Source organism: Saimiri boliviensis, chromosome 4 (genome assembly GCF_048565385.1).
Source record: "Saimiri boliviensis isolate mSaiBol1 chromosome 4, mSaiBol1.pri, whole genome shotgun sequence".
NCBI lineage: Eukaryota > Metazoa > Chordata > Mammalia > Primates > Cebidae > Saimiri > Saimiri boliviensis.
The window spans coordinates 11,720,936-11,747,764 of record NC_133452.1 but is presented as its reverse complement, the minus strand read 5'-3'; the positions used below and the strand labels follow the sequence as shown (position 1 = coordinate 11,747,764).

The 26,829-nt window shown below is 43.8% G+C and overlaps 1 protein-coding gene across 3 annotated transcripts in view; it reads left to right on the top strand.

The window, feature by feature from the left end:
- Positions 1 to 26,829, top strand: part of TULP4 (TUB like protein 4) — a 287,703-nt gene that overhangs the window by 207,594 nt on the left and 53,280 nt on the right. For all 3 annotated transcript variants that reach the window (XM_039467723.2, XM_074397192.1, XM_074397191.1), the window contains 2 exons: positions 15,897 to 16,077; positions 19,642 to 19,776. In XM_039467723.2, coding sequence (XP_039323657.2) covers positions 15,897 to 16,077; positions 19,642 to 19,776 — 316 coding nt within the window. The remainder of the gene's footprint in view (positions 1 to 15,896; positions 16,078 to 19,641; positions 19,777 to 26,829) is intronic.

Below are 26,829 nucleotides of genomic sequence, written 5' to 3'. Positions count from 1 at the left end.
CACATTTCTGGTGTCTCTTCCTCTTCCCGTAAGGACACCAATCCTATTAGGGTTCCACCCATACTACTTCATTAACCATAATTACCTCTTGATATGCCCCGTCTCCAAAAATAGTCACATTGGGGGTTCAACACATTTTATTCAACAAAATTCAAAATATGAATTTTGGGGCACACAGTTCAGTCTATAATAGACTGACAGAAAACATTTTGGAGAAAAGAAAATTTACTGAAGAAGTAGTGATATAAACTCAGCTTGATAAACTCAGGATATATTTATAAATAGAACAGGTTTTGTAGGGCTTGGGAGCAAACCAGAATGACACAAATAAAAAATGTCAAATAAATTGTAAGTATGGCTAGGAAAAATATCTGCATCCTAAGTTGATCCAGAGTAAGGTTGCAGCAGTGAAGCTTTTGCAGTTCTGGAAACACCCAGCATCACAGCAGGGTATGCAAGGAGAGAATGTTGCATTGCCTCTGTGTTATCCTGGGGTTTAGGAGAATACCTTGCCCCTTGATGTGTGAAAGTTATTTGAGACATTGACATTTTGAAATATTCTTCCAGCGTGTTTTGGATCTTAGCTAACCGTCAATTCACTTGGAAAGCCTTTCAACTAAAGAATACAGTGAGAACCTGAGCTGTGTTTCCATGTAAAAGGTAGACATGCTAATATGCCACCCAGCATTTCCAGGCTGAGTGCGGTCCTCCTAGGGTGGTGACCAGCTGATGAGACTGAGGCCACTGAGGATAGGTCAGAAGAAGAACCCTAAACTTCAATTTGAGACTCCAGTTTGAATGAGGAAGAATTTTGTAGTAACTTCTGAATCAAAGTTACCACACACATAAAATGGCATGGGAAGAAAACTGTCTCCTTGTTCCTGCCCTTCCTGGGGGAGCTCCAAGAAGCTGCCCCGGGGCATTTCTCTGCTGTGGGGGACAATGGTTTCTGCAGAGAACTCTTCCCAGGCTGTGGCTTTGGCCCTATGTCATCCTTGATAACCCATCTCCACAGAGCTCCTGGAATGCGGCACATACATAATTTGGGTGCATGAACCATTTTTAAAATCATCTTAAGAGAATTTCAAGGTGTCAAAGCTTAGGGAAGTTGGTGACACCCATTTCCCCCACAGTCAGGGTGGCCCCCTGTCCTGGGTCAGGCAAAGATGTGACTCTTGTGTGGGGCTTCCAGGCATTGGCAGCTTCACTCCCCCGTCAGTGGTGTTTCTTGCCCCAGGATGCCCGGAGCATGCTTCTCTCTGGGCTCCTGACCTCAAGTGTGGTCTCCTTGGCAGGCTGGTGCTTCCGTCCTCTGCTTGGCTACCTTGGTTGGCATCTTCTGACCCTATCAACACATACAGGCATGTCCTTTCTGATAGTGGCTCTCTCAGCTGGCTCTCGCCTCCTCCCATCCCTGCCATCTCCCTCCCCGGCTCTGGCATGGCATGCCTTTCCCATTCGGTCCCTCTTCCAAGGTTCCAACCTCAAGCCTCTTCGCTTTTTTCCATCCTTTGGATGATTTCTTCCACTTCCACGGCTGCATCGGCTCCCTCCTGTCCACTGCTGGCTCCCCACACCCATCCTGCTCTCATCGCTCTCATCCTTCACACCAAGACACTATCACTGTCACCACCACCATGCCTGCAGAGCAGCTCTGCATAAACAGACATTGCTCGAGTCCAATGTGCCCCGTTGGAGAGGCAGGGTGGAGAGGATGTTGAGTTCCACCCCACCACTCTTCCCCCAGCTACACTCCTCTCTTGCTCATCATTTATGCCCCAAACTGGAAATTGCACTGGACTCTCTCTTTTTTTTCTTTTCTGTTGAGACAGAGTCTTGCTTTGTCGCCTAGTGGCACGATCTCGGCTCACTGCAACCTCCACCTTCCGGTTCAAGCCATTCTCATGCCTCACCCTTCCAAGTAGCTGGGACTACATAGGCATGCACCACCATGCCAGGCTAATTTTTGTATTTTTAGTAGAGATGGGTTTTTGCCATGTTAGCTAGGCTGGTCTCGAACTCCTGACCTTAAGTGATCTGCCCACCTTGAACTCCTAAAGTGCTGGGACTACAGGTGTGAGCCCCCATGCCTAGCCTGAACTCTCTTTTCTGTACCTCCACCCTTCAGTTAGTCACCAGGTCCTGTTGATTCCATTTCCTACTTTTCTATCCAGGACTATTTATTTATACTTAAAGGTTATAGATGACTGTGCTCAAACCAGCTTAACTGAAAGTATTTAAGGTTTCATATAACTTGACCAGAATGTGTCACTTGAAGGGGTTAATGGTTCTCCTGAAATACAGGTACAGGTATTCTTCACTTTATATAGTGGATGAAAGAATGTAGGGAAAGTGACTTTTTGAAAGCATGATTATATTTTAACTACCCACCTACAGGAATCTCCCTATTTAAAGAATTTTCTGTAGAAATTGCCCCTGTTTAGAAGGCAGTTGTTTTTGAAATGAGAATTCTTTACCTCATACATGTTTTTCCTAGTAATATCTAGATTTTAGTTTTATGTGAATAGAGGTAATATTTCTTTATAAATACTATTTTTAAATCAGATCTTTTCTTAGACACTGTTAAAGCATGATTTCAAATAAAGTAGAAAGACTCTGGGCTGATAAGTATCAAATAGTCACCACAATACAGCTTTTAGCTTTTCAGATGTATAAAGGGAACTTTAAAACAGTCATGCAATATTAGTCAATGGCATTTTCTTCTCTAGCTTCAGTGCTGATGGTATTTAGTTTTGTGTTTTTTAAATCTAGAAGGAGGAGAGGTTTATCCTTTTTGCTTTGGGATACAAAAGTCCCTTCTCGTCTGCTAAGGAGGTTTGGCACCCTGTGTGATCTGATGTGTGCTAGTGTGATCATGTCCCTGAGGCCACTGTGTCTTCACAGCAGCTAAGCACTGTCAGGTCACTTGGGGAGAGAAGCAGTAACAGTTACTGAATGCCTGTGCACCTCTGGGACATCTGTGAGATGAAAGTTTTTTCACATACATGTTTTGCAAGAAATATAACCTTTATTTGCTATTTGGAGTGGAGTGGAATCAGGACTTAAGTAATTAGTGTAACAGGATTATTAAAAAGAATATTTTGATATAGAATTTTTAATTCATTTAGTTCCAGTGGTTTAAAAATAAATTTTAAGTTAGGCCTAAAATCATGCCTGTAATCTTAGCACTTTGGGAGGCCAGAGCAGGAGAATTGGTTGAGGTCAAGAGTTCAAGACCAAGTGGGGAAATGTAGCAAGACTCCATCTCTACAAAAAATTAAAAACTAGCCAAGTACAGTGGCACATTCCAGTGGTCCTAGCTACTCAGGAGGCTGAGTGGGGAGGATTGCTTGAGCTTGGGAGGTCGAGGCTGCAGTGAGCTGTGATAGCGCCACGGCACTCCAGCCTGGGGAACAGAGCGAGACCCTGTCTCAAATACAATAAAATAAAAATAAAATTTAAAAATAATTAGTATGCAGATGTCTTTTCAGCAATATTAAGGGATAAAAAATGAACTGTCATAGACACTCATATGCAGGTACACATTAGAACGTTGGTCAGTTGAAAAGAATAATTCATTCACTTTTAAAAGATAAAGTCAGCTGGGCGCGGTGGCTCACGCCTGTAATCCCAGCACTTTGGGAGGTCGAGGCAGGTGGATCACGAGGTCAAGAGATCGAGACCATCCTGGTCAACATGGTGAAACCCCGTCTCTACTAAAAATACAAAAAATTAGCTGGGCATGGTGGCACATGCCTGTAATCCCAGCTACTCGGAAGGAGAATTGCCTGAACCCAGGAGGCGGAGGTTGCGGTGAGCCGAGATCGCGCCATTGCACTCCAGCCTGGGTAACAAGAGCGAAACTCTGTCTCAAATAAATAAATAAATAAAGATAAAGTCATGACCAAAGTACCAGATTAAAATTCAAGGAGATTTCCTAGCTCCCCAAAGTATCCCAGTAATAAATAATTCTGACTGGGCATGATGGCATGTGCCTGTAGCTCCAGCTACTCAGGAGGCTAAGGAAGGATCCCTTGAGCCCAGGAGTTCTGGGCTGTGGTGTGCTGTCGTTCAGTTATCTACAATACGGTTTACTTCCTGGGTTCAGGGGACCACCAAGTTGCCTAAGGAGGGGTGAACCGGCACAAGTCAGAAACTCCCGTTAAAAGGGGTTGAAACTCCCATGCTAATCAGCAGTGGGATTGCACCTGTGAATAGCCGCTGCATTTCAGCCTGGGCAACATAGTGAAACCCCATCTGTAAAAAAAAAAAAAATGATTCCATATGGATTTTTAGTTGTGTAATTTTTAAATTCGATTATGGAAATGTTCAGTAACATATCAAAAATAAGGAACCCACATATTTTACATTTTTTTAGCCCTTTTTCTTCTTTGCTATATTTAAAGCGAATCCCAGATAGCGTATCATTTCACCAGTACATATTTTAGTGTGAATCTCAAAACATGTCATTTCCTCCCATAACCACAGAGCCATTATCACGCCTCATCTGTTCCTTACTTGGAGGAAGGTTCTTGTTGGATGGAAGCACAGAGGTGGGGACTGGCTCTGCTCCTGGCTCTGGAGGAGCACATCTGCAGCACCAGGGAGGCATTCGTTCCTTCTGAGGGCCTCCTTTGTCTGGCAGTCAGAAAGAAAAGGATGTAGAAAGGGAACTTTACAACAGTCATATAACCCTTTGCTTTCTCACCTAAAAATACCACAGTATTTTTTTGTTTTGTGTTGTTTTGAGACAGAGTCTCGCTGGAGTGCAGTGGTGCAATCTCAGCTCACTGCAGCCTCCACCTCCAGGTTCAAGTGAGTCTCCTGCCTCAGCCTCCTGAGTATCTGGGATTACAGGTGTGCACCACCACACTGGCTAATTTTTGTGTTTTTAGTAGAGACGGGGTTTCACTATGTTGGCCAGGCTGGTTTTGAACTCCTGACCTCGTGATCTGCCCACGTTGGCCTCCCAAAGTGCTGGGATTACAGGCGTGAGGCACTGCACCCGGCCTACAGTTTTATAATAAAAGTAATTTACCGATATTTGATGTATGCATGTCAGCTAACACATACAAGAGGGCTATTCTTTGATGGAAAAGAAGTCAAACTTCACAAAGCAAAAAGTCATAATTCATTATTTGCAAGGAGTTTTCTGTTTGCCCTAAGAAAACATTTTCCTCTGCTGTCCCTTTAAGGCTGACTGTAAGCACAATTCAGCCTCAACAACTGCCCCTCCCAGAGCAGCTCTCACTCCCTCACAGAGCCTCTCTCTTCCTCCCTAAACAGTTCCACCTCCTCCTAGAGCATCTCTCTCCCTCCACCCACCCAGAGCTGCAGAGCAGCTCTCACCTCCTTCCAGGAGCCTGCTGGTTTTGAATTCTGATACACCTAGTCCTTTAAGATTGTGATGATAGGCACTGTGTAGATTTTAGTTTCCCTGCAAAGACTTAAAAGTTACTGTGCTCAATACAAAAAAAGAACATGGTAATCTCTCTCACGCAAGCTCCTGTACTAGAGTGTTTCTTTTTTTAAAAACAAACCTGGCCAACATGGTGAAACCCTGTCTTTTAAAAAATAATAATAATAAATAAATAAATAAATCTGGCCTGGCGTGGTGGCTCACACCTGTAATTCTAGCACTTTAGGAGACCAGGGCAGGCAGATCACAGGAGCCCAGGAGTTGGAGATCAGCCAGGGCAACCTGGCCAAACCTTGTCTCTACGAAAACCAAAAATTATCTGGGTGTGGGGGCACACACGTAGTCTAAACTACTGGGGAGGCTAAGGTGAGAGGACTGCTTGAGCCCTGGAGGTTGAGGCTACAGTGAGCTGTGATTGTGCCACTGCACTCCAGCCTGGATGACAGAGTGAGACCCTGTCTCAAAAACAACAACAACAAAAAACCCACAAACCCACTTAAGTATAACCTCAGCGGTCAGCTCCTACACTGAAAACCCTTGTTAATGACTGGTGAGTGTGCTGTAAGTAGGTTAACAGGCTGGGAGTGTGGAGCTGCTGCTCGTAGGTCTTAGGGGCTCAGCTTTGCAGTGAGATTTAGTTTAAACCAACACAATAAGTGATACTTTTTCTTCCCTGCCATCAGATCTGCACTTTTTAGTAGTGTGTGTACTACACAAGGGAAGCCCATCTTTATTTTAAGCCCTGAACTAAACATATATAGGAATGGTTCTTGTCAAAATCCGCAAGGAGGCCGGCCAGGAATCACAGTTAGGAGAGTGAATTGCTCAGGAAAGAGGCTGGGAGACAGCCGCCCACCCTTCAGGGCTATCTTTATCCAGCGATTGATACTGGTTCGTTTTTAGTTATTTCTTTTTGCATGTATTTGAGAAATTCTGTTGAGCACTTTGTGGAATAAAATACATTTCTTTAGCAGAAACAGGTGCAGCTACTGTGTTTGTACTTTTTCATTTTGTCAGTGTTTTGTCTGACTGGCATGACTCTCTGGACTCAGGTGATTGATGAATCAACAGTTAGAACACTCAGTATTAATGAATTATAATATATGCTAAATAAAAATATTTCTTGAGATTTACATTTAATAGGCCAGGCATGATGGCTCATGACTATAATCCCAGCACTTTGGGAGGCTAAGGCAGGTGGATCACCTAAAGTCAAGAGTTCGAGACCAGCCCAGACAATGTGGTGAAACCTCGTCTCTACTAAAATATAAAATTAACTGAGTGTGATGGTGCACAGCTGTAATCTCAACTACTGGGAAGGGGGAGGCAGGAGAATTGCTTGAACCTGGAATGCAGAGGTTGAAGTGAGCCGAGATTGCACCACTGCACTACAGCCTGTGTGACAAGAATGAAACTCCATCCCATCTGACAAAGGGCTGATATCCAGAATTTACAAAGAACTAAAACAGATTTACAAGAAAGAAGCCCATTCAAAAGTGGGCAAAGGATATAAACAGACACTTTACAAAAGAAGACATACATGAGGCCAACATGAAAAAATGCTCATCATCACTGGTCATTAGAGAAATACAAATCAAAACCACATTGAGATACCTGAGTTAGATTCATTTTTGTTTGTTTGTTTGTTTGTTTTGAGACGGAGTTTTCCTCTTGTTGCCCAGGCTGGAGTGCAATGGCGCGATCTCGGCTCACCGCAACCTCCGCCTCCTGGGTTCAGGCAATTCTCCTGCCTCAGCCTCCTGAGTAGCTGGGATTACAGGCACGCGCCACCATGCCCAGCTAATTTTTTGTATTTTTAGTAGAGACGGGGTTTCACCATGTTGACCAGGATGGTCTCGATGTCTTGACCTTGTGATCCGCCCGCCTCGGCCTCCCAAAGTGCTGGGATTACAGGCTTGAGCCACCGCGCCCGGCCCTAGATACCGTCTCATACCAGTTAGAATGGCGATCATTAAAAAATCTGGAGACAACAGATGCTAGAGAGGATGTGGAGAAATAGGAATGCTTTTACACCGTTGGTGGTAGTGTAAATTAGTTCAACCATTGTGGAAGACAGTGTGGTGATTCCTCAAGGACCTAGAAATAGAAATTCCATTTGACCCAGCAATCCCATTACTGGGTATATATCCAAAGGATTATAAATTGTTCTACTATAAGGACACATGCACACAAATGTTCATTGCAGCACTGCTTACAATAGCAAAGACCTGGAACCAACCCAAATGCCCATCGATGATAGACTGGACAGGAAGTGGCACATGTACACCATGGAATACTTTGCAGCCATCAAAAACGATGAGTTCGTGTCCTTTGTAGGGACATGCATGAACCTAGAAACCATCATTCTCAGCAAACTGACACAAGAACAGAAAATCAAACACCGCATGTTCTCACTCATAGGTGGGTGTTGAACAGTGAGACCACACGGCCACAGGGAGGGGAACATCACACACTGGGGCTTGTCGGGGGAAATAGGGGAGGGACGGTGGGGGGTGGGGAGTTGGGGAGAGAGAACATGGGGAGAAATGCCAGATATAGGTGATGGGGAGGAAGGCAGCAAATCACATTGCCATGAGTATACCCATGCAACAGTCTTGCATGTTCTTCACATGTACCCCAAAACCTAAAATGCAATTTTTTAAAAAAATTTACATTGAATAGATTAAGAATAAAAGATGAAAGGAGTTTATTAATATATGCTAGCTCTTGTTACCTTCTTAAAGTTATATATATCTTGTTATATACACCTTTTTTTTTTTTTTTTTTTTTTGAGATGGAGTCTCACTCTGTCGCCAGGCCGGAGTGTGCAACCTCTGCCTCCTAGGTTGAAGCAATTCTCCTGCCTCAGCCTCCCAAGTATCTGGGATTACAGGCAGGTGCCCAGCTAATTTTTATACTTTTAGTAGAGATGGAGTTTAACCATGTTCACCAGGATGGTCTCGATCTCATGACTTCATGATCCACCTGCCTCTGCCTCCTAAAGTGTTGGGATTACAGGCATTAGCCACTGCACCTGGCCTATATACACCTTCTTAAAGTCTGTTTTTTTTTTTTTTTTTTTTTTTGAGACGGAGTTTCGCTCTTGTTACCCAGGCTGGAGTGCAATGGCGTGATCTTGGCTCACCGCAACCTCCGCCTCCTGGGTTCAGGCAATTCTCCTGCCTCACCCTCCTGAGTAGTTGGGATCACAGGCACGCGCCACCATGCCCAGCTAATTTTTTTGTATTTTTAGTAGAGACGGGGTTTCACCATGTTGACCAGGATGGTCTCGATCTCTTGACCTCGTGATCCACCAGCCTCGGCCTCCCAAAGTGCTGGGATTACAGGCTTGAGCCACCGCGCCTGGCCCAATGTTAGATTTTTTTCATGTATCTTTATCAATACCACAGCATGATGATGGCCTTGGTTTTGACACAGGGACCTTGCCTAAATGCCAGCATTTAGCCAGATGATGAAATACAAAATCAGTCTTCCTAGGGTTCCACATGGCATTGCTGCTCTACAGCCCCTGCCCTTGGCATCGATTATGTCCTTGTATGTTTTAGGAGGGGTGAGATGTGCTGTTTCACATGTGTTCACTACCAAGACAAAGGCCGACTTCTGCATCACACTCTGATCAGACCTCTCCGAGCCCTCTTCTCAGCTGACCTCAACCTTGGCCTCTAAAAATTGCAGACTCCCAGCATAAATGGTTTCATCCACACCATCTTTTCTCTTCCCACACACACACATCCTGGAACACACACTGCATAGTTTCTAACAACTCAAGGCTGTGTCCTGAGAATGACTGCCCAGCTCTTATGTTCCTGCCTGGGAAAGAGGCTGCCAAGAGAATCAGCTGTTTGATAGGGCCCATCTCCCAGGCTTTGTGAGAGAGCAGGGGCCTGATTTTGATAAGCTCCAGTTAGTACAGCCAGAGAGCCTAATCGTGTTGACAGCCCCCTTCCTGCTTTTCATTTATTTCTGCTTCCCTGACTCCTGCCTATGCCTCCATCCTCCTCCCTCATTCTCCCTGCTGCAGCAGTTATTATGGATTAAATGTTGTCCTTCCTACCTTAGCTCGTGTCCAGCTTGGCTTGTCATTGGCACAGGTCACAAGTGCTGTTGGGTCTGCTCGCACCACTATTCCCCAGCTGCCACTGGTAGCACAGATCAGCAAATCCTTTTCTCTCAGCTCGTTTGTTGAGAAGTTTGTCAGTAGCCATGGGAAGAAAATTACTGTTTTCGTCATGTTTAGAAATAGGTATTTTGAAGAGTTGTAACATTTTGAAATGGGAAGGGATTTGAGTCTGACACTTGAGAAGCAGAATGATGAACCTTACTAAGGTGCTGGGACTCAAAGTAGGATGAGCCCCACTAGCTGACTCCCAGGGCCGAATTCTTTGCAGAGGAAAGGATGTTTTCCCAACATGCTCGGACTACATACCAACAGGCCAAGCAGATTCCAGCATCACTTGGCATCCTCTGCTCAAAGTACACATGCACCTTCCTAGGCCTCTTGGTGATTGGCTTCTTCTTGGTGATTGGCTACCCTGGGCAGTTGTGCTTACTTCAAGGAGCCGATGTAGGCTGTATTCCTGAAGCATGCCTTTCTTCCTCATTCAATGTGTATTTCGATGTATTTTTAATAGTATATTCACGTGGTATAAAATTCTAAATGTTTTACGGGATGTATGATGAAAAGGCCCCTCCTATTCCCAAGCTGACCAGAGGTGACATGTTCCAGTTACTTGTGTACCCTTCTGCAGATATTCCAGTTAAATGCTTTATTATTATTATTATTATTTTTGAGGTGGAGTTTTGCTCTTGTTCCCCAGGCTGGAGTGCAATGGCACAATCTCTGCTCACTGCAACCTCCACCTCCTGGGTTCAAACAATTCTCCTGCCTCAGCCTCCTGAGTAGCTGGGATTACAGGCATTCACCACCGTGCCCGGCTACTTTTTATATTTTTAGTAGAGACAGGGTTTCACCATGTTGACCAGGCTGGTTTTGAACTCCTGACCTCGAATGATCCGCCAGCCTTGGCCTCCCAAAGTGTTGAGATTACAGGCATGAGCCACCATGCCTGGCCTTAAATGCATTTCTTATTAGTCCTGTAATCAGAGATTGATGTATGGGTGTATCTTAGAAGGGTGAATAAACTTAAAAATGGAGCTCAAAAGATTTGGAAAATATTTTGGTAATGGGAATCATTTAACATTAAATTTGAGACCAGATGCAGAATATCTGAAGGATTTCTGAAAGTCTTTAGATGTGAGAGAGTCTCTCATCTTAATAGGTTAGTTTACAAGTGGTCTTTTCTTCAGTCAAGAGATGACTTCAAAATTACATGTTTAGTCTGACGATACAGATTTAGGAGTGATTATTATAGTCAACTGTGAAATTACATTTCATGTTTAAAAAAAAAAAACAGGAAATACTCTGTTAATCAACTGAGCAGTTCTGTCATTTACAGCTGTCTGATTTCAGTGACTGTTTCTTTAGTTGCAAAATATTCAGGTCTGGCCTTGAAGCCCATCTGAAGGCCAGTGTTCTAAAACCCAACAGAGAGGTCTTACCATTTTTTTCTTTAACTTTAGCTGCATCTCAGAACAAAAAGGGTTCCTTCCAAAGAAAAAGAGGGGCATTATGGCTGTTTTTTCATTTCTCTGTCTGCAGCTACACATGCGAGCCACCAGTGGTGCTAAAGTCACCAAGGGGGATTTGTAATCAGTTTTTTAATGTATTCCCTCAGCCTTCAATCATAAAAGCAAGTAAATGGGGAAAAGTCACCTCCTTCGGGAACTAGTTCCAGTGCTACAAATTAAACTCTATTACACAAGCGTGAACATTTTTGGAGGCATGTATTATTGAAGCTGACATTTCCCAACATGGTTTTAGTCAACAATTTAGATGGGTGGAGTCCAAAGATAAAGGTATTGATGAGATACCACTACTTCCAAAATAAAAATCTTTTGAATGATTTTATACCCTTTCTTCTCCTCCTTTTGGTTGTGGCTTGGTTTATTTTAAACTACTGATAATAATTGTGTTTATTTTTAAATAATTGCATCTAAAAATAGTTTAGAAGGGAGTACAATGAAATGAAGAGATTATATGTGGATATCATAATTGCATTGCTTCGTATGTGTCAAAATCTCAGCCCAGGCTGGAGTGCATTGGCGCAATCATGGCTCACTGCAGCCTCGAGCTCCTGGGCTCCAGCAATCCTCCCACCTTAGTCTTCCCAGTAGCTAGGACTACAGGCGCTCACCACCATGCCCTGATACATTTTTTTGTTGTTTTTTGTAAATGACAGGATCTCACTTTATTGGCCAGGCTGGCTCAGACTCCTTGCTTCAAGTGAGCCTCTCATCTCGGCTTTGCAAAGTGCTAGGATTATAGGTGTGAGCCATGGTGCCTGGCAGTGTTTCTATTAGAAACCGCCCTGCAGTGAGTATATTCAAGGCTGCAAAGTATGGCCTGACCCGTATGTCCCTGCTGCTTATTTGGTCCTGGAGTATGCATTACAGAGGAAGCAGTGGCCTCGTCCATACCTGAAGCCTACACTTCATCAGAGGAAACGGCAGGCAAATATGGGACAGAAATGTACATGATCCATCCTTGAAAGTGTTTTGAGGGTTAGTTTTATGGGAGAATTGGTTTATAGTATAAACATGAAAGGAAATTGCTCCTTCATTTGTAGGAAAAGTTGGGCAAAGATTTGGGCAGAAATTTATTTATAGGCATTGAGTCACTGAGTGAATGAGAATCTGGGAGTGCAGACCTGCCCTTGAGATGCTTGTGGTTTACTGGGAGACAGGCTGCAAAACCAGAGCCAAGTTCAGAGTTCTATGGGAACCGTGGTTAGAGCAAGATTAATTCTGTGCGGCGGGGCCCAGAAGCCTTCACACATGATGTCTGGCCACCTGCTGTGAGCCAGATGGTGTACTAGACATTAGAGATAAAGCACAAGCCTCAGTCCCTGGTTGACAGAGTCTGGTGATGTGTGTGTTGCTCAGGAAAGGATTCAGTCATGCCTTTCATCTTGACACGTTGACACTGAGGGGCTTTGGCACATCTAGGGGAGATACCAGGAATGCAGTCGAATATGAGAGTCTGGGGCTTAGGACAGAGGCCTGAGCAGGGAGTCAGCTATGAATGGGATCCTTCAGGCTGTAGGGATGATTGTGGTTTTCTAGAAAGAAGAGGGCCTAGAGCCAAACCTGGGGAGCACTAGCACAGAGAATTCTAGAAACAGGAGCACCAGCCCACTCAGAACACATTTATTACTTGACCAGAATTAGGGAGCAGAAGCAGCAGAGATCGATGTGCTTGCCATATATGTATTCATTATTATTAGACTCTCGGTCTTGTTCTTCTGAAGTCCTTTGCTCACATAAGCTTTATCTCATTAAAAGAGATTAGGCATGAAAAGAACTTGTAATGGAAGAGATTTTTAAAAATCTGATTTCATGTTGTATCACTGTTCTTCAGTTATCTGTGACATACTCATTCCAAAACCGAGTAACTTCCTCCATCATTGCTTGACAACTGAACTGTCAGTGCTGCTTTTCCCATTGTTTCTGATCTTAATAGTGTTTTGTCTTCCTGTAGGAGCTATAGTTGGAATGAATTAGTGGTAGGGAATCTGGGGCCTGCCCTTTTTATTCTGTTTTGCTTTAATGTGACACTAAACTCTGATAATTTAATCAGTCCTTTATTCAGGAATTATATGAATGTTCGCTCGTCTGTCCTTTCTTCTCTAAAAGGGAAAAATGAGTTTTAATTCAACAGACCTTTCAATGCAGAGGCATTTCCTCCCTTTTTGCAAATAGTCTTGTGTGTTGTATACCGTGATAGGGCCTCACGAGGTACTGGTAAGCAAAGCTGATGTGGCTCAGGTCTCAGCCTGGGCAGCTGTAAGAAAATACCGCAGACCGAGGGGCTTAAATAACAGACATTGATTTCTCACAACTCTGGAGGCTGGCAAGTCTCAGGTCACTCAGACTTCTCTTACATGGGCACTAATACTATCATGGGAGCCGTACTCTCCTGACCTTGTCTAAACCAAATCATCCCCCAAAGACCTCAACTCCAATACCATCAACATGAATTGGGGAGTTCGGTGGGGGGCGGTCATAAATATTCAGTCCATAGCAGTCCATTGCCTCAAAAGCCTATAGTGTAACTAGGGGTCAGACAGAAATCAGACAATCCCACAGTAAAAGGATGAGAATACTGATAAATGTGGCAATGGGTACAGCTCAATTAAAGTTACAAGAAGTCATTTTTTATATGTATTGTCTTTGAAAACTTCTCATCAAGCACATTAAAAACATCTGTCTCGGGCCAGGCACGGTGGTTCAAGCCTGTAATCCCAGCACGTGGGAGGCCAAGGCGGGTGGATCACGAGGTCAAGAGATCGAGACCAACCTGGTCAACATGGTGAAACCCCGTCTCTACTAAAAAAATACAAAAAATTAGCTGGGCATGGTGGCACGTGCCTGTAATCCCAGCCTACTCAGGAGGCTGAGGCAGGAGAATTGCCTGAACCCAGGAGGCGGAGGTTGCGGTGAGCCGAGATTGCGCCATTGCACTCCAGCCTGGGTAACAAGAGCGAAACTCATTCTCAAAAAAAAAAAAAAAAAAAAAAAAAATCTGCCTCTTCCAGGGCTTCAGCAGGTCTGTGACCCATGCTCCAGTGTCTTGATCCCTATGCCTGTGTCACATGAAGGCTTTGTATTTGTAAATATGCCATCAGATACTTTTTTTTGTTGACAGCTAAAATTTCAACTTTTTCTAAATGAATTCCATGGTGTTCCTAGTAGTTATGTCTTTCTGAAAACAGCATATAGTAATGAATTAATTGCTACCTCTGGAGGCATATTGTTTTAGCCTTTTTTTAGTGTTCATTCATTAAAATATAGATCATATTTAAAGGAATATTTGATGAAAAGTTTATTCTAAAATAGCTCTGTGAATTCTGTGAACTTTCTGCAGTCAGTCTCTCAGTCATCAGTATTTATATCCTACAATTGCCTTTTGCTGGTCACTGACTTTAATGCATTTAATCTAGTGATAAATGTGGATTGAATGCCTGCATAGTACACAAAGCTCCGTTAGGTGCCAAGGATGTGGCTATGGACCATCTCTGCCCTCAAGGAGCTTAACATTAAGATCTCAAGTAAAAAGAAGCAAAAATGGAAAAAGCCTTAACCGGCTTGCCCTTTGGGTAAATTCTAGCCTTTCTAGTCAGACGGCCCTGGCTTGATCACTTAATGACTTTCTCAGCCTACTTGGCCTCTTCTGAGTTATTTTTGTGTTTGTGAAATGGAGATAACTTGCATGATTGTTGCAATGAGATGCTGATGGATAGACAGATCTCACTAGAAACAAAAGATGTGAAATTTTTAATAGCAGCCAATGCAGAAATTGCAAAGACCACCACACAAAGCAGAATATAATGCAATGTGATGCATCTCGGTGGAAGTCCTGCTGCCCAGGTCCCAAGATTCCTTTCAGGGTGTCCCACTGCTGGTGCCACTAGTGTTGTTGGTTAGTTGACAGCAGGGATGCAGGGGGTGTTCAGCAGCTGTGAGGTGCTCCTTTGCTGCTGTCATCGAGGCGAGCATCCAGTCTTCCTCTGCCAGATTGTTCTTTAGCTCTGGCCATGTACCTACCTGTACTACCCAACATGGTCCTGAGTATGTGCTCTGAGATGGGTGAAGCCAAGGAAGATGTCTGGGAGCAGCCCCCAGCACACTGTGATGGCAAGCCCACCTGGGGGCCACGCTAGCAAATCGAGTACCTAACTCATGGTTTTGACAGTTAATGAGGTAAAGCATTAAGCATAGTGCTTAGTGCAAAGTAAGTACTTAATATTTTAACACCACTACTACATCCTTAATTATAAATTAATACATTAATACCATTATTCTCAGTGAAGTAAAACATTAAACATTAGAAATGAAACATTGTTTCAGAGCACCTTCTTTTCCAAATATGGTTAGATAACATGCTTACATAACCGAATGTATGTTCTCTTTGGTCAAACATAAACCTAAGCTTTTTCTTCTAAATTTGAGAAAACTATAACAACAAATCTCTGCTGCTGCTTCATTTTCCAGAAGAGTAAATGAATATTTTCTTAATCCCTCTCCTCCAATCAAAAACACAAAGCGAAACCCCTACAAATAGTATAACAGTGATTTTGCTAGTATTATTTGAAAACGTCCATGCAATATAATATATTCATTCTGCTGTTAGTCACATGTCAGTATTAGAGGACTAAAATTCTTGCAGGAATAGCCAGCAGAGGTTTTACTTAATGTTTTCTGTCACCGTGCAGTTACTTAACTAGCATTTTTTACTTCTAAATATATATTGTCTTCCTAAAACAAGCTGAGACAACAAGGTGTGCCAGAAACTGGCCCTTGCTGCCGCTTGGTCAGAGGTCCCCGTCCTGGATTGCAGGTGCTGTTCGGCACGGCCGATGGGCAGGTGATCGTCATGGATTGCCACGGCAGGATGCTGGCCCACATCCTCCTGCACGAGTCAGACGGCGTCCTCGGCATGTCCTGGAACTACCCGATCTTCCTGGTGGAGGACAGCAGCGAGAGCGACACGGACTCAGATGACTACGCCCCTCCCCAAGGTACTCATTGGCCCTGCTTTCCTTGCTGTTGACCAGAAGGAAAGAGAAGGGCATGGAAGGGGAGCAGACCAATGCAGAGGAGGGAGGGTGAAGGGTCACCACATCCATGGCCCCCGGCTTCCTGGGAAGAGTTCTCGAGCTGAAATGCAGCGTAGGACTGGCCTCATCTAGCTGTGACTGTCTCCCTGCTCCTGTCCCTTTTCTCAGAATCACTGGTCGAGTTGATTATACTTTATTGGCTTAGCTTTTCCCAGATATAAAGTGAGACACATGGCTCTTCCTGTGTCCCTGAGGTATTACGGAGCTTAGCTGCTTAGTGACAATAAAGAAAGCTAAAGATGAAAAATTCTCTGCTATTATTATAACTTAATATGTGGTATATCCAAATCCCCAATGTTATTAAAGCCCACGGCCTTAGTTGCATGAGAAAAGGATTTGTTCTGCCGTAATGAAGGCCAGCACCTTGGGCAGATGACTCCACATTTCTGACTATGCTTTTTATTTCAGGCAGAAGCTCTCTTCCTCCTCAGGTCAAAAAGACCTGCTGCCTCTCTGTATACCCCACTTGGTACTGAATACTCTTGGTGGCGATAACTTCAGACTCCCGCCACCATAACCTCTAGCAGGTCTCCAGAATCGGTGTACAGCCCTGGCCTATTCAGTTGGCTCTTCACCAGCATCCCATCCTCTGTAACCATCTGTCTTTTAAAAATTGACATATAATAATTGTGCATATTCATGAGGTACATTGTGATATTTGGATACATATAATGTATAGTGATCAGATCATTTTAGTAAACATGTATTCATCTCAAACATTTATCATTTCTTTGTATTAGGAACATTCAATATCCTTTTTCTAGGTATTTGAAGCTATATAATATGTTATTTTTTTTTTTGGTTTTTTTTTTTTTTTGAGACGGAGTTTGTTACCCAGGCTGGAGTGCAATGGCGCAATCTCGGCTCACCGCAACCTCCGCCTCCTGGGTTCAAGCAATTCTCCTGCCTCAGCCTCCTGAGTAGCTGGGATTACAGGCAAGCGCCACCACGCCCAGCTAATTTTTTGTACTTTTAGTAGAGACGGGGTTTCGCCATGTTGACCAGGATGGTCTCCATCTATCGACCTCGTGATCCACCCGCCTCGGCCTCCCAAAGTGCTGGGATTACAGGCTTGAGCCACCGCACTCAGCCATGTTATCGTTAACTGTAGTCATCCTACAGTGGTATAGAAGGTTTAGCCTTCCTCTCTAGCTGTGACCACCTCGTTTTGGGGCATGGGACTGGCTTCTTGATTAGAAGTGGTCACAGTGCCACAGGCTTCTATCCTTAGCCCGGCACATCTGTGCTCACACTGCTCGGTGCCCTTCAAGGTCAAAGGGCACAGTGGGTGGTTTCTAACCTTTCCTGCCACCGTGGAGTATGTCGTCCTGTGAAGGGCCGTTCTGGGAAAATTATAAAAATTTTCTCCTCTCTCAGTGTCTGCCTGTATTGGAACCTGCAGTGCTCTCATGTTGTCTTCTCTTTCCTGTCACAGCACGTTATGCTTCCCAGCAACAGACACGTGTGTGTATACACACATACTCATTCATTTATTCATGTTAGGAGAAGACATTCACACATGAAAACAACTGAGATTAGTGGATTAGTGGAAGCATTTTAGGACCAGTAGGCCTTGGGGGGTGTTTACGGGTGTTCCTAACACCCATAAAGCAATTTAGGAGTTAACCATCCCCTTTCCTAACAGGATACCAGCCTTAAGAGATGTGTTGGTCATATTTCTTCAGCCTCATAATAGTAAAATCAGTGTCTTCATCACATGAACTCAGCATACTCTTAAAACAGAACTCGGGCCGGGCGCGGTGGCTCATGCCTGTAATCCCAGCACTTTGGGAGGCCAAGGCGGGTGGATCACGAGGTCAAGAGATCGAGACCATCCTGGTCAACATGGTAAAACCCCGTCTCTACTAAAAACACAAAAAAAAATTAGCTGGGCATGGTGGCGCGTGCCTGTAATCCCAGCTGCTCAGGAGGCTGAGGCAGGAGAATTGCCTGAACCCAGGAGGCGGAGGTTGCAGTGAGCCGAGATCGCGCCATTGCACTGCAGCCTGGGTAACAAGAGCGAAACTCCATCTCAAAAAAAAAAAAAGAAAAGAAAAAAAAAAAAACCAGAACTCCTCTTAAGTGGTTCGAATCCAGATTTACTTACCCCCATCTTATTATTGAGAAAAACGAGGTCCAGAGACCAAGTTTATAAAGCAAGTGCAGAGTGAGTCTCAGAACAGAATTCAGTCCCCAGTTGCTCCTCGAAGCAGTTGCCCTTCTCAGAAGCAGTGGGGCAGTTTAGAGGATGCCAGGTGTTGTATGTATGTAACAGTGTTCTTCTTAGTGGCCTAGGGAGTTTCAGTGCAGAGGTTGGCACAGTGCAGCGTCAAGAGGTAAAGCAGAGCAATCACTGGGGGCTTCTTCTGCAGGTAGATAGCAGGCAGGCCCACCTCGAGGGCTGCCGACATGAGCCCAGTGTGGCTGTGAAGCCTACAGGAGCCTTCTGAAAACTTTGATCTATCCAGGCATCTAGAAAGGGCTTACTTTTGCTTTTTCAAACAACCTGTAAAAGACCAAGTAGTCCATGGTCCATCATGGCCCCTTCCTTAATGTCTGCATGAAGCTCCAGGGCAGGGTTTTCCATCTGCTGGCCGTGCTCTGCAGGTGCAGCAAGCCTCTAAGAGCCACATCCAGCCCAGCCTTCTCTCCAAATCTGGGCTGGCCGCTATGGCTGCTGATTTCCTGTAACATTCAGTGAAAGAGAATTTAGTCTTGAAAAGCAACTTTTCTCTCTCTTGGACCAGAATTAAGAAACCGTTTTCGGGCCGGGCGCGGTGGCTCAAGCCTGTAATCCCAGCACTTTGGGAGGCCGAGGCGGGTGGATCACGAGGTCAAGAGATCGAGACCATCCTGGTCAATGTGGTGAAACCCCGTCTCTACTAAAAATACAAAAAATTAGCTGGGCATGGTGGTGCGTGCCTGTAATCCCAGCTACTCAGGAGGCTGGGGCAGGAGAATTGCCTGAACCCAGGAGGCGGAGGTTGCGGTGAGCCGAGATCGTGCCATTGCACTCCAGCCTGGGTAACAAGAGCGAAACTCCGTCTCAAAAAAAAAAAAAAAAAAAAAAAAAAACCAAAGAAACTGTTTTCATCCCTCCTCCTACTGTCCTTGGATGTTGTAGGACATTAAAATAATTTATGTCTATACATCATTAGAACCATGTAATATATTAACATACAAGTTGATAAACTTTCACACATATTCTCACCACTCAGCAGTTGCTCCCAGGGCTGTGTCTCTAGTATCCTGCTTCTTACTCCAGAATTCTCTGTTGGTAACAGCTGATGGTCCCTGTGTGGTTCCTGAATGAAACAGAATGCTTCATTCAGGTGGCATCCCAATCCAGAGTAGGATCTGCATTGTCAGGCAATTTCTAAGGCACCATGCAAGATGGCAACTTTGGGAACCTGGATTTGGGTGATGTGCTTGCCTCCTTTTCACTTGGCACTTGTGTTCCTGCAGATGGTCCGGCAGCGTATCCCATCCCAGTGCAGAACATCAAGCCTCTGCTCACCGTCAGCTTCACCTCGGGAGACATCAGCTTAATGAACAACTACGATGACTTGTCTCCCACAGTCATCCGCTCAGGGCTGAAAGGTACAAAACGTTGCACACACCCCAAACCTACAGACCAGGCCTGTGAGTGTTTACCTCAAGGCTGGTCTCATGCACCCTGTACTTACTGACTCCTGTCCTCTCTGGTGACCTCTTCTGGGCTTCATAGAGTCTGTTAACTAAAGCCACTCCCTCTTCACTCCTTTGCTTATCTGACAAGTCCATACCTCGTCTTTATTTTATTATTTGTTTATTTATTTATTGAGAGGGAGTCTCACTCTGTCACCCAGACTGGAGTGCAATGGCGTGATCTCAGCTCACTGCAACCACCCCCCTACACATGTTCAAGCGATTCTCTTTCCTCAGCCTCCCGAGTAGCTAGGATTACAGGCGTCCACCACCATTCCTGGCTAATTTTTGTATTTTTAGTGGAGACGGGGTTTCACCATGTTAGCCAGACTAATCTGGAATTCCTGAGCTCCAGTGATACACCCACCTCAGCCTCCCAAAGTGCTGGGATTCTGGGTGTGAGCCACCACGCCCAGCCAAGTCCATACCTAGTCTAATCTCAAAGGGAGATTCCTGACACTCAGTCTTCATCTTCACCTGCTCTTTTCCTCACTATGACAAGAATGATCCTCTATCAGGTGTACAAGTATGTTTGCATCTGGCTCACGCCTGTCTGCACAATAAACGGACTGCAGCACCTGCCATCCCTAAGGCAGCAGATGGTGCACAAGACATTATTTACACAGAAGTCCCTGTAATTCTGAGAATCTGGCAGGCTTATTAAGAAACCGATCATTGTGTGATAAAGTTACCTTGAAAGACTTGTGGAGGTTCTGCAATTACTAGACTGGGGCATTGATGTGAAGGGCAGCAGTCAAGTGCTGATACCTTCCTGATAGCTGTTATGAGTGTTGTTATCTCAAAAGAAAATCAATGGGCATAGGCATTTGGAGTGTTGTGAATGTTGCAGTTCGAGAGTACTGATGATGTTATGACCCCATTGATGTGAGTTCTTTGGAAAAACAATCTGTCTCTTCAGAGTTGAATGGTACAATGTAAAAAGGTTTTAAAACTGAATACCTGGGCTGCTTCTGACCCTTGATGTTTAAGGGACCTCCCATAATCTGAATGAGGATGTAGGAGACTAGCCAGGAACTTTGATACCAAACTTTGATAACTAACTACTGTCATTCAAAACTGACCATCTCTCTAGGGAGTCATTAGCGCGTGCTGCTGCTGTTTGCTTTAATTATTCAGCAATCACAGGGATGTAAAGAATCAAGTCTCTGTACTTAACTGTTGGTTGGCAAGAATCATACCTGCCTCTGTACCCTCCCCCCAAGTAATTATTTTGTTTTTAAACTATAGAACATTTTTAGAAGCATATTACACACCCTCTTTTGGGTATCCCAATCTACTGTTTCAGGACTGTAATTATAAGGAATTATTTAGGCTGTAACTCCTGAGGGACATGACCGATGTATAAGTCATTTATTCCACACATAGGCCCCAGTAGGAGCTGAATACATGTTTTTTGTGGTGATGATGAACTTAAATTATTTGCTTATCTGTAAAATTTTTTTTGAATGTTCTGTCTTTCATGGAGCTAAAACACAAGGACGGTCAACATAACTTCACTAATGTATTTATAATCCAAGCTCAACTTTTTTCTTCAAAATTCTATTTTTAAACCTTTTAACCAAGTTCATTAATTTGATTGAGAACCTGCCTCTAGTTTTGGAATCCTGAACTCGTTTCTCTAGCAAATATCTGGTGAAGGCTGAAAATAATATAATTACCACTCAGTTCCTTTTTATTCTTTACAGGGGGAATTTTTCCAATTTTTACCTGCTTATGGAAGCATTTTTTATTCCTTGACTATATCATTTGTACTATGTCTATAAATTAGGTGTTGGAAGCAGCATTTCTTTTTTTGTTTGTTTTTGAGACGAAGTTTTACTCTTGTGGCCCAGGCTGGAGTGCAATGGTGTGGTACTTGGCTCACTGCAACTTCCACCTCCTGGGTTCAAAGGATTCTCCTGTCTCAATCTCCCGAGTAGTGGGGGATTACAGGCATGCACCACCATGCCCAGATAATTTTTGTATTTTTAGTAGAGGCAGGGTTTCATCATAATGGTCAAGCTGGTCTCAAACTCCTGACCTCAGGTGACCTGCCTGCCTCGACCTCCCAAAGTGCTGGGCTTACAGGCATGAGCCACCGCACCCAGCCTGGAGCAGCATTTCTAAGGTGTTGCAACCATATGTGCAATATAGGTAAAAGCATACATTAAGTAGCTTTGAAGGTGACCCAAAGGAGCCCTCTCAAATGAGAAATTTTTTTCTTGAGTTTTCTTCTAAAACTACAGATAAGTTTATTTTAATTCTTGCCTAACTAGATATCTAAATCTAACCTAAAAATTTTTTCAGTTATTTATAGGATGCTTTCAGCAGGGCGCAATGGCTCACGCCTGTAATCCCAGCACTTTGGGAGGCCAAGACAGGTGGATCACCTGAGGTCAGGAGTTTGAGACCAGCCTGGCCAACATGGCAAAACCCTGTCTCTGCTGAAAATACAAAAATTAGCCGGGCATGGTGGTGCATGCCTGTAATCCCAGCTACTCGGGAGGCTGAGACAGGAGAATCGCTCGAATGTGGGATGCAGAGGTTGCAGTGAGACAAGATCATGCCATTGCACTCCAACCCAGGCAACAGAGCAAGACTTTGCCTCAAAAGAAAGAAAAATAAATAAAAGAAAAAAATTATTTGCAGGATGCTGTTCTGTGTCTTCCCAGTTTCAGAAAGTTAGACTAAGTAGACATGAGCTGGTGCCCTCTACTAGGTGCTGCAGGGACAGAGGAAAAGCTTCCCTTCTGTCCTCTCTGAAGGTTCCCTGAAATGACTGACAGTAGACAGATAGTAGGAGAAAAGGCGTAGAAATGTGTTAATGTAAATAAGCATAGGAGCCCCATAAAGTAAGAGACTCAAAGAAAGCCCACATGGCTGAAGGTTTTATACCCTTCCCATGGGAAAGAGTGAAATGGGGAGGTGGGTAGGCAATTGTGATTAGTAGTAAGTGATTTCCAGGGGAAATGAATGGACCCAGGAGGTAGACATTATCTTATTAATAATTCTTAGGAACTGAATGGGACTCGTAAGTTATGGGAAGGTGAGGGGTGAAACTCTGCATTGTGTCTAAAGGTTTTGACAACTTTTATTCTCTTCTCTGGTGGTTAAATCTTTCCTGGTGTTTTGGGGAAAGCAAGAGATCCAAAATTTTGGGTTCTGAAACAGCTTCTAAGGCATGTTCATCCAGCCTGCAGCCCAGGACAATTTTGAATGTTGCCCAACACAAATTTGTAAACTTTCTGAAAACAGTATGAGATTTTATTTTATTATTATTATTATTATTTTGCAATTTTTTGTTTGTTTGTTTAAGCTCATCAGCTATTGTTAGTGAATTGCCCAAGACAATTCTTCTTCTTCCAGTGTGGCCCAGGGAAGCCAAAAGTTTGGACACCCCTGTTCTAAGGCCTTCCAGTTGCCTTTAATTCAAAAGACTCAGTGTGCCAAAGCACCATAGTTCGGATCTTGTTCTCTTTGCCCCGGCGGTGCTATATGTAGGCAATTTACCTTTTCTCTCTTGGGATGTTTTAAGGACTCCACCTTTATGTGTGAATAGCAATCATTTTTGTTTTGTAACTTACTTGTTTATCCACTATCTTAGGGGTTATGTTGGTAAATATTGGAAAGAGACAACCAGAACACTGTCAGAGATGGCACATGGCAATGTTTTTAGCCATGGGGTTATTTGTTCTGTTACAGACAGGTCAGCCATTTGTCTCATAGAGGAAATTAAAAAGATCTCCAATCCACTTGGTTTTTCTCTGTTATTGTCTTAGAGGAATATCTCACTAAAGAATTTTTGCAGCAAAGGAAGGTGACTCACAGTATTGTTTTAGCGTATCACCAGCACTGGAATTTACATCCTGAGCAAAAGAACCTAGAATTCCACATAACTCTTAGTCCCTGCCCAGGCCTCTTCTGCATCAGTCAGCACACTTCATTTTCACTGCCGATGTGTCTGTGGGTCAAAGGCCAGGATCTGGGGAGGGTTAGGCTCAGGTTTTGCTTGTCAGTGGTTTTCTGAGGAAGTTCTGCCTTCCTCAGATTCTCTTCCTTCAGATCGGGGACTTCTGTTCATCATACAATAAGCAGGGAATTGATTATCTTTGCTTGTGGTTTTTATCCTTTCTTATACTTTTTCCTGAGTAGAAATAATTCAAACATGAGTTCAGGAATTTTCTGGCCAAGCCAGTTCATCCCTCAATGGTAAAGCAAGCTCCCAGAGGCACCCATTTCATCCCACACGTGCCTTGAAATTAAAAGCTCCAACCCCTGGGCTTTGTTTGTTTTTTGTTTTGCAGAAATTTCTCTTTTATCATTTCATTGAGTACAACTGAGAAAATGAGGAGGGAATTTTTTTTTTTTCCCCAAGATGGGGTTTCACCATGTTGATCAGGCTGGTCTTGAACTCCCAACCTCAGGTCATCCGCCCACCTTGGCCTCCAAAGTGCTTGGATTACAGGCGTGAGCTACCACGCCCAGCCAAGGAGGGAATTTTTGAGGCAGGGCGGTTTCAGTCATTGACGCCGTCTACTCCTGCAGACAGACCGGATAAGATTTGCCTGTGTGGTTCTCACTGAGTACATGCTCCTTTTTTCAGTCCTTGCAATGAAACATAGTTTTTTTTTTCTTTTTTTTTTTTTTTTTTTTTTGAAATGGAGTGTTACTCTTTCGCTAGGCTGAAGTACAGTGGCATGATCTTGGCTCATTGCAACTTCTGTCTCCCGGATTCAAGCAATTCCCCTGCCTCAGCCTCCTGAGTAGCTGGGACTACAAGCACACGCCACCAAGCCTGGCTTTATTTTTATTTTTATTTTTTTTTTTTGTATTTTAGTAGAGATGGGGTTTCACCATGGCCAGGATGGCCTCGATCTCCTGACCTCATGATCCACCTGCCTTGGCCTCCCAAAGTGCTGGGATTATAGGCGTGAGCCACCACGCCCGGCCAAAACATACTTCTTAAAGAAAAAAAAGTACCTGTTATTTTATCATCACACACTTGGCTAATTAATTCGTTTCTCTTTCCTCCACCCCCGACTTCTCCACATGCAGGCGTATATGCACATATACAACATATGTGTCTAATGACTAATAAGGAGGTGAATCACACACATGGTAATGTAAGGGACAAAGGGCTGGGTAACCTCAGGCTCCAAGTGGTAGCTACAATGTAAGTCGTGCTTGATAAGCTCACCTTTCTTCTTCTGTTAAAATTCAGTTGCCTCTTTTTGACCCAGCACTAACACCACTTAAGGGCTTCTTGTTAACACAAAAGAACTTAATTTTCACTGACTTCATATAAGTTTCCAGACTTTTACAAAAAGAGATTCATAAGATTTTCTGCCTAAAGGAGAATAGTGTACGTGTGCTGAATTTCTTTGTGTAAAGCACCTAAGAGACCAAAAACCCACACCTCCCAAAATCAGTGAGAAAAATAGATGCTTCCGGAGTTCGGACCCCTTGTGTGCTTCAGAACTCCCTGTTTGCCTGGGAGGGCGAGATTAGAGACTCCGGGCCACAAGCTTTCGGAAAAGGGAATAGAGGCCTACTGAATAGAGCATTAGTTTGTTCTTTCAGGTTGTATTCTGAAACAAATTTAAAAATCAGAGCTTCAAACAAAATTATTGCTAAATCCTTGGGCAAAGATACTGGGGATTTTTTTTTTTTTTTAATAAGACAGGCATGGTTTACAAAAAGTTTCTGAAACAAAAAAGTTCTGTCCTGACTATATCTAGGCTTCTGTATCCTTCTGACATCTAGAAATTGAATGAGTATTTTCTTTTGCTTTCATTTTTCCCACTAATTTCCGAAAATTTTAAACTCTTGCCTTAGGAATTCAGCTCTTGCAGAAAACTCACATACTCCTGGCTGACACTGAACAATTCAGGGTTGTTCTCTCTTAGTTCCTTTGCTGAATTTTTCGTGCTAGTGGTTTATGAGATAGCCTATATCCCTGGTCACAGCTTTGCCTGTCGTGTATCTCAGGAATGCTTTATGCTAAATCATCAGAGGCCCTCACGTATATTGCTATATCGCTTGATGTATCTAGCTCCATAATCGTTAGAACACGAAATAGCATTATTTGTATGGAATTTAATCTTTTTTGAAAGAGTGATTGTCCCAGCACTTTGAGAGGCCAAGGCAGGCGGATCATGAGGGTAAGAGATAGAGACCATCCTGGCCAACATGGTTAAACCCTGTCTCTACTAAAAATACAAAAAATTAGCTGGGCATGGTGGTGCGTGCCCATAGTCCCAGCTACTCGGGAGGCTGAGGCAAGAGAATTGCTTGAAACTGGATAGCACCACTGCACTCCAGCCTGGCGATAGAGCGAGACTGTCTCAAAAAAAAAAGAAAGAGTCATTGTGATTCGCCTTTGCAGATGACAGCCATCTCATTATAACTTTACACCTGCATTAAAAGACGTCCCTGAGAGTTTGCTTATAAACATTTGGGTATATTCTTGCATCCGACAGATAGAGCCCATCTAGTAGACAGAGCCTGGGAGTGCCCCACGTGGCTTGCTGAGTCTCTGAGCAGTCTCTGAAAGCATCATGCGTCTAGATCAGCTCTGCAGGGGCAACAAGCCACTTTTCTGTTGGGGAAAGCCAACTTGCAATACAATTTTTAAAAATATCTTATTTTTAAAATAAATACAAGAATGGGGCCGCTCAGGTGAGGAGCTGTGGAAATGTCATGTCATCAGCTTTATTTCTACAGTATTACAATGATAGTTCTGTCCTAAGAAGCTTGAGACACCGTCATCTTTCTTCTTACTTTGACTGTTTATGTTAGTTGCTTCACCTTTTGGTTTCCTCATGTACCCAAAGCTGCTCTCCAGAGAACGTCATCTCAGTTTCCTGGTGGCAAGCAGGCTTTTCCCTGAGACAGACCTAGACATTGAATGCCCAGAGCATATTTAATATGTGCACGAATCCTAGCTTCCCCTCCCATCTGTAAAAG